Genomic DNA, 15,475 nt, shown 5'->3' with positions numbered 1-15,475 from the left:
TAAAATACTCTTTCTTTTTATTGTTCATTAAATATGACAATTTGTAAAATCTTTGTTGTACATATCGTGCGTGACTTTTTATTGCGCTTTACTGTTATTTTTGTTATAGTCAATAAACTCATTAAAAAATATTATTTACTTGAACTTACTAATATGAAACGGAACGTAACTGCTGTCAGTGTCAATCAAATTACGTCATTGCAGCATTGCAGATGCGCGGAATTTTAAAACATTCGCCGCAATTGATTTTCGTCCAAATCGGTTTTTAAAATGTAAAACCTTACGAGCCGCTTCCATCCGTTCTCCGGCTTCCACTAGTTTTAGTTTAGAAGTTCTACTTTAACCGCCTTCATAACTTCCGTCTTTATATTTTTTGCAAGTTGCTATTTAGATAGATACAATCTTTAAATTCTGTTTTAGGACATATTTAGGCGTTTAAATTCGCAATGGAGAGCGTTTCAGTGTCCACAGAGCTTCTTTATAGCCACAGAGGGCATTCAGATAGGTTTAAAAGTGATTATAACGTAGATTTTTGGCGGGAAGTGCGTCGGAGATGGCTGGTGTTTGGCGTACTTCTGTCTGTGACGGCGGCTGTGCTGGCACCGGCCGCGGGCGCCCCTGGAGGCAACTACTGCATGCTCACTCGTAGATCATTCTAGAAACGCATTGCACCATCGCCCATGTAATTAAACATAATACTTTTTTAATATTAAAACCTTTGCTTGTTGCAAGAAAAAAGAACCTAGGAATAAATACAGAATATAACAGGTCAAAGGGTTTAAACTCCTACAGCCTTGTCATGGATTCTGCTTGTTAGAAAAGAAAATTTGAAAGTTACATTTCTAAATACCTACTATTACAGCAGTGGCATGTTGTTGTGTATATGTGAAATAAATAAATAAATAAATAAATAAATAATAAATAAATGTTTTGCGCAGGCTATTACCTAATTGAATAATATTTTTTATCCTTATTCCAATTTTGTAGATATTTTAAACTTAATAATATGCAATTTTTAATAATATTATTGTTTTCTTGCAACCGGCTCTGAATTAACGATGGATAATTTAAATTCGGCCACTTAAACACAAAAAAAATCTGGAAAAAATATTTAGAAACATTTTATATTTTTAAGCTTTTCTGACTTTGGCTATATAGTTATTGAGCCAGATACATACAGTTCACATTTTTCTACACTGTATGATAGCACGGTCATGTCATAAGAAAGATTTTGCATGAGTTTAAATTGCACTATATGCATTCATGCAACAATGGTTTAAATAAAATAGATGCATTATTTTACACTAGTGTATCAATAGATAGTGTCCCAATGCTCGGGAACTATGTTTAGATCATCCCTTAAACTAATGTAGTACTTATGTAGATAAGTATGTAGACTTTGGATACTACTAATTAACATAAATAAAAGGACTTTACATAGTATAAGCTACAACACGAGTCATTAGTTATTGCATTATGTAAATCATGGTGAATAATGGGCTTAGGGGCAGCCACAGAGACTAGAACGGACAACTCATTGAACATATAGTGTCAAATAATCATAATAATTTACATAAACATAAAGGGTTTTGTATGTAGAGCACTCAACCATGCTTAGGGATGTCCAACTGGTTGGCACAGGCCTCCCCTCAATCTATCGGCGGGTCATTATAATATGTTGTCAGAAATGTGGTAGATCTTGAAAAAAAAGAAAGTCTCGCACAAACATGTCACCATTTAAACTGCAGTTTTTTTGAATAGGAAATTGGCGGCAATCTCACTTTTGTAAGTGACGATGTGGCCAAAGATAGAACATTCTTACTGGGATACCATTGTTAGGGTTCGTAATGTTTATTTTATTATTTAATTATTATTAGATTATATAACTTAATGACAGACGGAATAAAGTCGTGAATCTGTGTCACGACTTTATTATTTTTAATTTGGAACTGGCATATTATTTCTTTTGTTTTTATTTTGATTTCTTCTTTTTCGAACGGGAACGTTTTCCCGCCTTTTTAAAAGGGCGGTGGCGGGAATTTTGTTCGGTTGCGGTAATCTGTTATGAAGAGTTGGAGAGTTAACATTGTTTATGAAAATATAACTTTATTCAAGAGAATTGTTGAATTGTTTGATTACGACGAGCACCTCCCCACCTGAGAGCAGTAGTATTATCACACCTTAATAATAATAATAATAATTTTATCCATGTTTACCAACATTGGTCGAGCAGGCGCCATAGTCCCCCATAGCTCCAGTATCCCGGTCCACTAACCCCCAATCCAATAGCCCAGTTCCCTTTGTTCCCATAATCTGCTATAGTTTTAACCGGGGATTGTCTTTGGGTGCACTCCCATAGTGCATACAGGAATAATCGCCGGTTGGTGTCACACCACATTTAGATTAAACTGTCTTAAGGGGCCTCTACGTGTTGGCTTCGGCCCCACGCACGCCTTCCAAAACTCCGGGACTCCGTAGGCCCGAGATATGGAAACGACATACTTACAAATAATAAATAGTTTATTGTCAACAGTTACAGTAACAATGTTTAGTACATTGAGCTTATTATAATGTTTCCCAGGCGTCCTCCACTCGGAGTACCTTCGCTACGTGCCGCTGACTTACATCTACTACTGCTCGGGGCGGCACTGCCGGCGGGCCGGCGGGGCGTGTGGCGGGGGCGGGGGCGGAGCGCGGCTGCTGCTGCTGTGTGTCCTCCACGCGCATGTCATAGCGCCCGCGTTGACCGTGCTGGCTGCCCGCGCCGCCGGCGGCGGTGCTGACCACACGCTCGTCAGGGGGTGAGATTTAAAAAAACTTATTTTTTTTATCATGCAGTGCACGATTTCGGGCTGATGATGATAAATGATAGATATATAGATAAAATCTTTGTTTAGGTTTAAGACTTTACATAACTTCTTTTCAATTTTGAACATATTTGAAATACCTAAACCTTAAATCTAAAACGGGTACTTTTTCGGCTGATGTCGTATCGACCAACATGGGAAGCAAATTGATCTCCCTAGCATTATCTCGTTTTCCACAGGGTCCGCTTACCTAACCTGAAAATTTGACAGGTCCGGTTTTTTACAAAAGCGACTGCCTGTCTGACTTTCCAACCCGCGAAGGGAAAACCAGCCCAATACAGGTTAGGTCACATACTTCCGAAAAATGCATTACTCGGGAATGTGGGTTTCCTCACGATGTTTTCCTTCACCGCTGAGCAAGTGATAATCATTTATAATCCAAACATGAATTCGAAAACAGATTCGACAATCATTGGTTTAGGCCGATGCTGGATTCGAACCTGCGACCTTAAAGTGAGAGGCAAGCGTTCTATCGACTGGGCGACCACGGCTTGTCGGATTGGCGTGATACGATGCCGATTTTCAGCTAGATCCTTGATAACAGGAATTCCCGAAGAAACAAAGAAACGATGTTGTCAGCACGGTGTTGGTATTAATAGAGGGAGAGAATATATTCACATGAATACACCAGGTGGCGCTCGGGCGCCTTCGGAATATAAACTAGCGACATCTATTGTACAGTAGGTTCTAGATACGTTGGTACCCCTTCGAATTCCCATACTAACTAGCGCCATCTATCACAGAGTGGCAGGTTACCATTAGGAAGGTTCCCTCCATTCAATGATAGATGGCGCTGCTCGTAATTCCGCTACTCGCGGCTAGGTGGCGCTACATGTCACAGAGCAGGGGAAAAAATGAAGATTAATCAAATAATTATATGTCTATAATTATTAATTATGCTGTTTTGTAACAATCCTTAAAGAATAATACGACAAACTTAATGCTCGTCTGGTAACCGCAGCGCGGTGCTGTGCATGTCGGGTGGGTGCGGCTGGGTGTCGCTGGCGCTGCGGCCCGCGCCGCCCGCGCCCGCGCTGTGTGCGGCGCTGTACCTCGCCAGCCTGCTCGCTGGGCCAGCCACCACGCTGCTCATCGTACGTAACATAACATACGCTCACTGAGTCAGAGGCAGCGGCGTAGCGTGGGTTTTTGCCGCCCTTTCATTTCATCATCAGCCCATTAACGTCCCCACTGCTGGGGCACGGGCCTTCCCTATGGATGGGGAAATCGGGCCTTAAACCACCACGCGGGCCCAGTGTGGATTGGTGGTTATTAACAACTGCTAATGCAGCCGGGACCAACGGCTTAACGTGCCTTCCGAAGCACGGAGGAGCTTGAGATGAATTTTTTTTGTGGTCACCCATCCTATGACCGGCCTTTACGAAAGTTGTTTAACTTCAACAATCGCAGACCAAGCGCGTTAACCGCTGCGCCATCGAGCTCCTCCCTTTTATTTAGATATTTCAATTTAATGTATACTATACATTACATACATTAATTCTAGAGAAGTTTTCGGCTAGAACAGTCATAACTATTTTGTATTATATAGGTTATGTATATTTTTCAATCTTTCTTAAAGATTTTCTTAATCTTTTTTTCCGTAAGAACCTTGTATTTACAGATTATTAGTAAACTACAAAAAATCAACCAAATCGGTCAAGCCGCTTTTATGTTATGTCGCGACAACGGAAAACGGGTTTCATTTTTACATATATTATAGATTGTGAAATTTTGCCGCCCCCAATACGCTACGCCGCTGGTCAGAGGTACATCCATCGCAAGATGAACTAAGCACCACACCTCACCGAGCTTTCTGTTACACCAACGTCTATAGTCCTCCTTATCGTATCCGACAACGGCGACCTCAGTCTCTTCTCTCGTGCGCTCGAATGTGACTGGCAAAGCCAAACTTTGTTTTGAACACCCGGTCACATTGGAAGCAGAATAGCTGTCAATCCGAGTTGAGAGTGTAGCTATATATGGGTTTGCGACGATCCTTGCGTGTTTGGCGTTTTTCGTCGAGCTCTGTCAGACGATTTTACTCGAAGTTGGCCACCCTTGTTTTGCCACAGTGACGTCACTCAGGTCTTAAAACAGCAGGGTCCTCCCAGCGTTCAGTGAATATGTGGTGAGGTAAACCTAGCTCAGCCGCTGGTGGGGAGCGGAGAGTTACTGTTCCATATTACCCCTTATTATAATTAAAACACATAATAACGGGTTCTTACCGCGTTTAAATGGGGATATGAGACTCCCGATATTTCGACACTGTTGCAAGTGCCATGATCACAGGATGACTGATGAGATTGGAGTGGAGTAGGTAGATCCATAATTTTCTACGGGCAGACATATCTGTCTACCCTCTTTCTTTGCCGCTTGTTTATGTTTTTGATATCGGAATGTTCGGAACCATCTGAACTCGCACCAAACTCACTACGAAATATCGGGAGTCTCATATCCCCATTTAAACGCGGTAAGAACCCGATATTATGTGTTTTAATTATGATAATAACCGCGTAAACTTAAGACAATGTATTACCCCTTATTCTCTGCCCACAGTGCGGTCGCGCCACCATCCCACCTCTAGGCGGCATCCTCTCCACCGTGCTGATCTCCACCACGCCGTTCCTGCTGGGCTCCCTGCGCCAACAGGAGCCCAACAACAACACGACAACAACAAAGCTCTCTGCTCTGTTGTTGTTGTACATGGACTGTTGTGAGCGGCTGCGCGAGGCTGAGGGCAGCATGTACGTTGGTGACGTGCTGGTCACGTTGGCTTTGGGTGAGGGTCACTTTTACAATAGTACTACATACAGAAGGACGTAATATACGATCCCGACGACCGGATTACTCTAACAATAGAGGCGGCCAATCAGCTCGCGACACCAAACATTTCAGACCCCCGATACCGACCCCGCCGGCGTGGTCGATGATTTCCCTCATTCAGCGCTTATCGCTATTGACCCACTAGGGTCGATTAATAGATATTTTTGTTAACAAAACATCATATCAGAATGTGATTTTTCAAAGGCGCTAACGTGTTTTTCACTTCTGCTTTCTATCGTATGAGTTGTGAGGTGGATAATCTCATCAACCCTGGTGTCAGGGTTACTATAGAGCCGCCAAAGGCACCTGACATGGCTCATGTAACGACTACTTACTTACATTAGTAAGTAGTAACCGGGACCAACGGCTTAACGTGCCGAAGCACAGATCATCTTACTTTCGGACTATCAGGTGATCAGGGTGTAATGTAACCAAACTAGGGATCACAAAGGGATATTTGTGATATTTCCCCACCGGGATTAGAACTGGGGAACTCCTAACGCTCAACAAGTGGACCACGGAGGTCGTTTGCTCTATAACTCGTCGATATTTTTATTTTATTCTACTTTAATTTCATATTTCTATTTTTTATTTTTTATTGCAGCTCCTAGTTAGGTATTTCATTTTGTTTAGGTACTTATATTGTATTTTGTTTTGTTTTATTTTTTAGGTTTGCTTATGTTTTGTTTTTGGTTTTGTTTTATGTTTTTTATTTTGTTTACATAATTATTATGTGGTATTCTCATCTCCGTTAACTGTCTTTTCTCTATCTGTGGTAGCTTGTAATTAGCCTTTATTTATTATTAAGGTTTTGATTGTGTAAATAATGCTGTAAGCTCCCCGAATAAAATAAAAATAAATAAATAAAATATTTTATTCATATTTGTCAGTTAAGGTTAAATAGAGACTGCTTTGTTAATTTAATTATTAATTTGTAGATGCTATTTACACTGTAATTGTCATATACATATATAAGTCTTAATTTTAGTAATTGTCTTAGTTTTTAATGTTTTATATATATGATGTAGTAGTACTTAATAAATTTTATAATTGAATTTGAACATCGACGGCGCTTACAGCTTGACACCAAGCGCGATGAATTGAAAGCCCGACCGCCTACGGCGATCAATTATGCATATTTAAATGGTGTACTCACATGCCCACTATGTGCGAGGATCTTTTCCAATAACATTAGCACATGAACGTCGGAGTTGAAGCAGTCGCCGTTGCCGAAATCGGCTGGATCACATCACTTAATAAATAAATAAATAGATATACCCCCTGCCTCCCCCAGTGGTGTGGTGGGTGTGCAGCAGCGCGCTGTGCTGCTGGGCGTACGGCCGCTGCGGCGCCGTGCCGGCCGCGCGGGCCGCGCTGCTGGCTGTGTGCGCCGTGCCGTCCTGCCCCGACACTGGTACAGTCATAAGCAATATCATGTACCCACTGTAGAACCCTATCGCACTATCATATTTGACATTTAATGAGACTTACGGTTTAATTTGTCGAAAAAGTCAATATGACATGTATCAAAGTATTATACATATTAGTACTCGTGACCGTACCATACATCATAATATATTTTTGATAGCCTTTTCATAAGTCCATACTAAAATAGATAGGTGCAGTACTTACATTATATACAGGGTGTTAGTGGTATCGAAAACGTTGAAAGATGGTTCTGAACTGATTTCAAGTAGAATTTTCCGTCGCGAAAGTACATAACATAAACATAAATAGCCTATATACGTCCCACTGCTGGGCACAGGCCTCCTCTCAATCAACCGGAGAGGGTATGGAGCATATTCCACCACGCTGCTCCACTGCGGGTTGGTGGATGTGTTTTTACAGCTAATAGCCGGGACCAACGACTTAACGTGCCCTCCGAAGCACGGAATCAACTTACTTTTTCAGGCAATCAGGTGATCAGAAGGTACGGAAGGTACGGGTCGCGAAAGTACGGAACTGAAAATAATAAAAAAAAATACAAAAAAAACATGAATTTTGCGACAGGAAATTCCACTTGATATCAACTCAGAATCATGGTCTGAATCATTCCCCTCAGTATTCGTTACGATGTCACTAACACCCTGTATGCATAGACTGGGAGTGAGTGTAACCTTAGGAACGTAAATACATATTGAATAGTTGTTTTTTTCCCGTAATTGCAGGTTGGATATCGTCGGCGGCGTGCTCCCCCCGCGGGCTGTCGCGGCTGCCGGCCGTGTTCATTGCGCCGGCGCAGGCGCTGCTGCTGGCCGCCGTGGTCGATGACGGGGACGAGCGGTGATACGGTGCGGGGTGACTGCGAGGGTGAGGTGGTGATGGGTAGAGTGGGGCGGTGATAGGGTGCGGGGGTGATAGTGAAGGTGAGGTGGTGATAAGACGGTGATAGGTGGAGGGAGTCCGTGTAGAGATGAACTGGTGAGGTGAAAGCATAGACGGGGTGATGAGTGATTGGGTGATTCTTTAATGGCGAGAGTTTGACAGTGAAATGATTGATGTGTAGAATGGTAATGATTTGAGGTGATCAGGGTGACGAAATGATGGAATCATGTCTTGATTGAGTGACAAAAGGTCCTAGTATCAGATAATGCCGATGTAATTTGACTGGGTGTTGAAGTGAGAATGTATAAGAGTTAGGTGTCTGGGTGATAGGGTGAAATAGTGACAAGTAACAAAGGGTGACAAGGTGATGAAGCTGACGAATGATTTGTGAGAAAAGACAATATGTTTTTTGCTCAGTTCGTAATATTGGATTTTCATAACTATCAAAATTATATACTTAATTATGGTAAATAAAGAGGGACCTGTCGATAAAATTGTGATATAGGTGTTACCAACGTAGATAGGTATAGATCCCACTGTTGGGCTAGTCATGGAATAGAAGATGTTGGAATGGCCCTAACGCCCATTTTGTTTGAGAACCGCTGCCGCCGGTTCAACCCCACAAGGCTAGGTGGGTACCTAGCCATAGAGGTAGCCAATCAGCTCGCGACACCAGACACTTCAGGACCCCGATACCGACCCCGCCGGCGTGGTCGACGATTTCCCTCATTCAGCGCTTTACGCTATCGACCCACTAGGGTCGAGTCATTCTTTCAAATATTTTTCCTCTCAGACGACGCCCTGAGCCGAGGCTCGCGCCCAACTGGGCACCCTCAGGCCTGTTGTCTTAAACGTTGTACCGGGTGAGAGCCTTCAGCGCTCCCCATTTGTCCGGCCAAGTAGTGAATGCCATCTGCGGCAAATCTACAATAAGTCATGTCAAAAAAAAAATTCAACCCCACTCATTTTTAAAAACTCTATGACTTATTACATGAATCAATAGTCAAATAGGACCTATTTGGCAAAAATGTACGATATCTAACTTATTAATCTATCTTGCCGCTCAGCTGTCCAAAAGGCTAGTATCCACGGGGCGTCAAGTGTGGTGGGCTTGGTGGCTTGTGACAAGTACTGGAGTACTTAGGCCAAGGCACCAAGTACTTGGGGTTGTCCCAAGTACTTGGGGTTGTAGTAAGTACTTGGGGTTGTCCCAAGTACTTGGGGTTGTCGTAAGTACTTGGTGCCTTGTCCTAAGTACTTGGGGTTGTCCCAAGTACTTGGGGTTGTATAATATAAATTAATTATAAATATAATTTATTTATTTATTATTAAATTATGATATCATTATTAATTAAGTTATTATAATTATAATTAAATTAAAATTAATTAATAAAGAAATAATTAAATAATAATAATAAGAATTAAAATAACGAATTATAATTTTATAATAATAATAAATTAATTATAATTTACATTAATTATAAATTTATTAATTTATTATTAAATAAAAAAAATATTTCTTTTTTATTTAAAATATTTTTTATATATATATTTTTTAATATTTCTTTTTTATTTAAAATATTTTCTTTTATTTAAATTAATTTTTGGTATTATAATTCATTAATTAATATATTTTTTTATTAATTATTTTTCGGGAATAAATAATTTTGAATTTCAATTTGAGTACCGTCGACGTTAGAGAGCGGGCGGTGGCGGCTAAGGAAAACTAATTTCGACCATGGATGTGCGGCAAGCGCAGGCCGGTGGATAGAAAGCCCCGATGTCTGTTGCTGATGACTGTCTTGTAAGGCGCGTGCTGCGCCCCGTTGGCCGTTCCAACTTCTTCTATTCCATGGGCAAACTCCTCCTCTTCCCACATAACTGTTAAATGATAATGTAACTCATATTCCGATGCACAGTCGACAAAATTTCAAACTTTTTAGGAGTTTTCAGATTCTTCTTAAATAACACTTTTTAATCTGTAGTTTAATATTAAAATAAACATTGTATACGTCCCACCGCTGGATACAGACCTTCACTTAATCACGAGTTATAACAATTTTAGTGAGTTTAGTTAGGAGAGATAGAGTTTAATCCATTCAACTGTAGTGGTGGTCCCTTACTGGCGCCTTTCGCTTGTAAATTAACTATATTCGTCTGTTGTATTACAAGCGAGTGCTGCCAGTGAGGGACCGCCTTTAGATTTAATAACCAGTCAAGTAGTGAATGCCGTTTTATGAACAGAGACACAACTCACGCCCGCGGTCCATATAGGGGTGGACAGCGTTTTAGTCACTAAAAATGTGGAAGGGATCTAGCAAGACCAATGTTTACATGAATTATGAATCTAGAGGCCTTAGCTGTAGCCTTTTATCGTAGCATAAGCTCAATATTGTTGTAGAAGTAGATAGAAAACTAAAGGCCTCCGTCGGCCGGTAGGCGAGCGTCCACAATCCGGAGATCCCGGGTTCGAATCCCGAAAAATCACTTTGTGATCCCTAGTTTGATTAGGACATCACTAATCTGTGCTTCGGAGAGCACGTTAAGCAGAAATGCATTTCGAAGGTATGTGACCTAACCTGTATTGGGATGGTTTTCTCTTCGGGTTGGAAGGTCAGATAGGTAGTCGCTTTTGTAAAAATCCGGACCTGTCAAATCTTCAGGTTAGGTGAGCGGACCCCGTGAGAAACGGGATAGTGCTAGGGGGATGATGATTTGTGGTGTAGGAGGCCGAAAAGGTGATCATAATATTTAATATTAATTATTTAAACTTATTTTTTTGGAAGGTAAGAGGTTAACATTTAAATAATCTTTTATATTATTATAATTATTAAGGGGGGATTATTATATTTAATTAAGGTAATTTAATTTAAGTATGTATTTTTTTATTATAAAAAATATATAATGTTGTTTCTTCTTTATTCTTGGCATGTGAATTATTAAATATTATTATTTATTATTATCGTAACACTTTGTTATTATTAATAATAATATTAAAAATAAATAAAAACAATTTAATATTTACATGTTTATTTCATATCACATTTAAGGTAACTACATGTCTAAAGAACAATTATTTCCTAACAAGTCTTAAGGCGCTACACTGTGGTTATGAAATGTTATACTTATAACATAATGTAACATTTTGCTGGCAACCACAATATGCGCAAGCGCCGTTAATCTATAATAAATTACTCATTTTGCTACTTAAAAGTATTTACTAAGGCACTAAACATTTTCTAACTAATAGGTACTAGAACACGAAGACTATAATTCACAATATATAATCACGGCATATTCCTACAGTAGTGAGCAGGGGGAATCAACTGCATAAATCCAATCATATCGTTACCTCTATTAGGACTTATTTATGTAACCAGGACTTGTGCCCGGTTAATGGCAATAGGTGTGTATACTATACACGTCTGCCTACCCTTTTGGGGATACGGGCGTGAGGCTATATGTTGTGTATGTATGTAGAAATAGACATCCCGCGCCCGTAATTCCTACCGGGGTGGACAGAGTAACAAGTTGGAAAATCTTTGTTCTCAAAGGACAACATTTTCAAAGAGATTTTCGAAAAGATTTCTCGAAACGACAGAAGTACAGTCATGAGCAATATAATGTACCCACTTTAGGACTCTGTCGCACTAACATATTTGACATTTAGTGAGATTTACAGTTCAATTTGTCAAAAAGTTAACGTGACATGGTACCAAAGTGTTTACATATTAATGCTCGTGGCCATACCTGTAAGTTGAATAAGAAAAAGTCCTATAGGTACCTTAAGTGGTGAAGTCCTGAGATATGACCCCACGCACGTTGCACCCATGTCTCTCTATAACTATCTTAACTACAGTCATTTACATTAAAGCCTTAACAGCGCTTATAACTTTTATAATCACAGTCAAAATTGAAAAACGCACTTAAAACTAATATCGTATCATATTTTGTTATAAAACTAATTTATTGTAATATCATATGTCATATTTTAAAAGAATTCAAAATTAATTAATTAAATGTATTTTTTATTTGTATTCAGGGTACAATTCTGTCAAGTTATTAACTATTTTTTTTTAAGTTTAAGTACTTATTTTTTATTATTATTTGTAATTAATACTACTTCTAAAAATACAGTTTAACAATTCTAATTTCTTTTTTTGTGCATGATTTGTCAACGTTATGATCTTAATAGTATTAAGTAGACTATATTAAAAACTTATATATTAAGCTGGGAACATATTCGATTTGAGGTATTTGTCATATCATATTTTATGTAAACTCACGCCCGTGAACCTTACAAGGGTACGCAGAGGTTCGTCTTAACGACAACCTCACACGACTACTCCTTTACGGATTGGGAGCGCGAGTTAATATACCGTCGGCTTATAGTGTGAACAAAATGACCGCCATTTTGAAATTCTTCAACAAAATCTCGATGTCTTTTAATTAATAGGGCATTTGACTGAGTCAAAGATAAATTATAAAATGCTAATCTAGAAATAGAAGCCTGTCTAAGATGATTAAAAATCAATCTCATTTTACTTTTCGACTTATTTTCGAATTTTATTTATGAATTAAGTAACAATAAGTACGACGTTTGACCGCTTTTATTGATGTCGTCACAGGACAGTATTTCCATACAAACTCCAAAGAAAGCTTTCGTTTTGACGTTTCGTAAAAAGTATCTCATTAGGTTGCCAAATAGCCTATTTAATTGCGGGTACAAATTGAGACTTTTTACTTGGATTCAGATCCAAATGTGATTTTTCAAAATGGCGCTTCAGTGGGTCTCACTATAAGCCGTATATACGTGCAAATACCCCGAGAGTCGTAATAACATGAAACAATTCGTCGCTGACGTTGCAAATAAAGATTCTATCTATCTATCTATCTATCAAATCAGATCGGCTAAAAATTTGAGATACGTCAGTTTGCGACGTCAGCGACGAATTATTAGGTAAAAAATAATAATGAAATATCTTTGGAAATTCAAAATGATGTCAAAAGACTCAAGATACAGGAATGTCACTAGACATCTATTAATAATACTCTTTTTGATTTTTTGTACTTCTCTAAAGACCATAATTATCAATCCAGGGTTGCTGCGGCTGGTCATCCACCTCAGAACACGATGGAGGAATATCAATAGTATTAATTATGTACGGTCACGAGTAATAATATGTATACACTTTGATACCATGTCACATTAACTTTTTTGACAATATAAACCGCAAGTCTCATTAAATCTCAAATATGATAGTGCGACAGGGTTCTAAAGTGGGTACATGATATTGCTCATGACTGTACTTTACTAAAATATAGCAATCTGAAGTGACATGCGGCAAATATATACATCACTAATTTAAGAGCCACGCTCTTGTCGGTGTAGCATTCTCCATGCTACTTTTTTTAGGGAGAAACAGGGCAGTGGTTTCCCTCTTGCCTTCCGCCCCGCAGTACTCTGTCTGACACGAGTGGGATGGCGCCCAGAGTAGTCTATTTCAAAGCCGAAATCTACAAAAAGTCACGTTAAAAAAAAGATGGAAATATAAACATAGAGAAAGAAAAAGACGTGAAGAAAGGAAGGAAAAAATGAAAGCTTTCAGATGAAAAACTTACACAAGTCATGAACAGAATCGAAATTAAATGGCTGTCGAGATCAAACAGAACTAAGACAGGTTTTGTACTATGTAATGTACAATCAAAGAGCAAAAGTTCAGTCAATGAGCCCAACGAATTATTTGTGAATTTGAGGGGGTGAGGTAATCGTGTCGGTGCGGGGCGGAGTGTGTCCCTTCAATACGTATTATAGTCGATGTTAGTCGTAGTGACGTGGTCAATGGAGGCCATCCTGTTGCTGCAGCAGGTTCCAGTAGAGGCCGCGCCTGCGCACGAGCTGCTCGTGGGTGCCGCGCTCCGCTATCACGCCTGCGGACATTCACAGGGTGTTGTCACATGCTGGTTGAGTCATTTGTTGTTTTCACTAACACAGTTGGCTCGACCATTATACACGGCGATACGGCTCACCACCAAAGAAAGCTCGGTAAGGTGTGGGTATATTAGTTCATCTTGCGGTGGATGCACCTGATCGACCGATGTACATAATCGGAAGTTACCATTAATGGTAATGTTACTAATGTTGGCAAATTTACCATCAGTGATTGTGTTATCAGTGTTGGCAAAGTTACCATCAGTGGTCATGTTGCCAGTGTTGGTAAAGTTACCATCAGTGATTGTGTTATCAGTGTTGGCAAAGTTACCATTAGTGGTCATGTTGCCAGTGTTGGTAAAGTTACCATCAGTGATTGTGTTACCAGTGTTGGTAAAGTTACCATCAGTGGTCATGTTGCCAGTGTTGGTAAAGTTACCATCAGTGGTTACGTTACCAGTGTTGGTAAAGTTACCATCGGTGGTCATGTTACCATTGTTACTAGTGCAGTTGCTACTAGTGCGAAAGTTACCACGAGGGGTGGTAAAGTATTTCACCATAATTATAATTTTATTATTTATTGAATACATGTTATAATATAACCATTACATAAGATTATGTGGAAATATCTACAATCTACATACCTTTGTCGACGACGGCGATGGAGTCTGCGCGTGCGACGGTGGACAGTCGGTGGGCGATCATGATGGTGGTGCGGCCCGCCGCTGCTGCCTCCAGGGACGCCTGCACCGCCTGCGGGGGGGGGGGGGGAGTAATATATGACGTGCCATTACATAACGGGGTGGGCAGAGTCATAAGTCATTGAAGCGGTAAGGAATCAGCTTGTCGTCTAAGTATAAGTTGTCTGTCATATTAGAGGATACAATCCCTCCGTCGGGTTTAACGACAAGTCTGGGGAGGACATAACTTATCCCCTTTGGTTGATTGAGGGGAGGCCTGCGTCTACCCGATATTTATTATTTCGGGAGTCTCATATCCCTGCTTTAAACGCGGTAAGGACCCGTTATTATGTGTTTAATTATGATGATAACCGCGTAAACTTAAAACAATGTATAAGCGTGGTGGTGTCGCGCTCACCCGCTCGGTGCCGGCGTCCAGCGCCGAGGTGGCCTCGTCCAGCAGCAGCAGCCTGGGCGCCCGGCACAGCGCCCGCGCCAGCGCCACGCGCTGCTTCTGCCCGCCCGACAGCGCCGCCGCGCCCGCGCCGCCCAGCTGCGTGGCGTAGCCCTGCAGACATCGTCTTATGAAGAGGACTTGCAGGCCACCGTAAACATGTTCCCTCTAACTTCATGGATAACACACGTGTGCAGGGTACAAATGACCCTTACTATTACACCCAGGTACAATCACATCTTCCACCCATTATTGTTCTGATCAAATTAAGAGAAGCAATATAATTCTATAAGTATAAAGGCACCTCAGAGAGAGGACTAATATTAGGCTCGTGAAAATCTCGCGATCCGATTCAGTCATCTTCGAAGGGCGCGGGAATTTAATCACAGACACA

The 15,475-nt window shown here is 40.4% G+C and overlaps 3 protein-coding genes across 4 annotated transcripts in view; 2 read left to right on the top strand and 1 right to left on the bottom strand.

Annotated features, from left to right (window-relative positions):
- Nucleotides 1-15,475, top strand: part of LOC126379178 (glucose-6-phosphate exchanger SLC37A2) — a 100,951-nt gene that overhangs the window by 77,558 nt on the left and 7,918 nt on the right. The window lies entirely within an intron of this gene.
- On the top strand, nucleotides 254-9,279 carry LOC126379239 (uncharacterized). Of its 2 annotated transcripts, XM_050027933.1 has the most exons (7): nucleotides 254-624; nucleotides 2,582-2,801; nucleotides 3,829-3,961; nucleotides 5,424-5,646; nucleotides 6,985-7,104; nucleotides 7,859-8,005; nucleotides 8,062-9,279. In XM_050027933.1, exons 1-6 carry the CDS (start codon nucleotides 447-449, stop codon nucleotides 7,975-7,977), a joined length of 993 nt encoding a protein of 330 aa, XP_049883890.1. In that variant the 5' UTR covers nucleotides 254-446; the 3' UTR covers nucleotides 7,978-8,005; nucleotides 8,062-9,279. The 2 variants fall into 2 exon arrangements, with proteins under 2 accessions (XP_049883890.1, XP_049883889.1); XM_050027932.1 differs by having other exon boundaries at nucleotides 7,859-9,279.
- The window catches only part of LOC126379112 (multidrug resistance protein homolog 49-like), a 67,517-nt gene continuing 63,080 nt past the window's right edge, over nucleotides 11,039-15,475 (bottom strand). The window contains exons 24-26 of the mRNA XM_050027720.1: nucleotides 15,046-15,195; nucleotides 14,592-14,700; nucleotides 11,039-13,946 (exon numbers count right to left, since the gene is read on the bottom strand). Coding sequence (XP_049883677.1) covers nucleotides 13,855-13,946; nucleotides 14,592-14,700; nucleotides 15,046-15,195 — 351 coding nt within the window. The 3' untranslated portion in view covers nucleotides 11,039-13,854. The remainder of the gene's footprint in view (nucleotides 13,947-14,591; nucleotides 14,701-15,045; nucleotides 15,196-15,475) is intronic.

The sequence above is a fragment of the Pectinophora gossypiella genome, chromosome 28, assembly GCF_024362695.1.
Source record: "Pectinophora gossypiella chromosome 28, ilPecGoss1.1, whole genome shotgun sequence".
In the NCBI taxonomy this organism is placed as follows: Eukaryota; Metazoa; Arthropoda; class Insecta; order Lepidoptera; family Gelechiidae; genus Pectinophora; species Pectinophora gossypiella.
This window is presented reverse-complemented; position numbering and strand designations above follow the sequence as displayed.

What these genes read in the sequence shown, in the direction of transcription:
- LOC126379239 (XM_050027933.1), top strand. Translation starts at nt 447, where the DNA reads ATGGAGAGCGTTTCAGTGTCCACAGAGCTTCTTTATAGCCACAGAGGG. An exon ending in GACCACACGCTCGTCAGGGG is followed by an intron (nt 2,802 to 3,828) that starts GTGAGATTTAAA and finishes TGGTAACCGCAG; the next exon opens with CGCGGTGCTGTGCATGTCGG. An exon ending in GCCGTCCTGCCCCGACACTG is followed by an intron (nt 7,105 to 7,858) that starts GTACAGTCATAA and finishes CCGTAATTGCAG; the next exon opens with GTTGGATATCGTCGGCGGCG.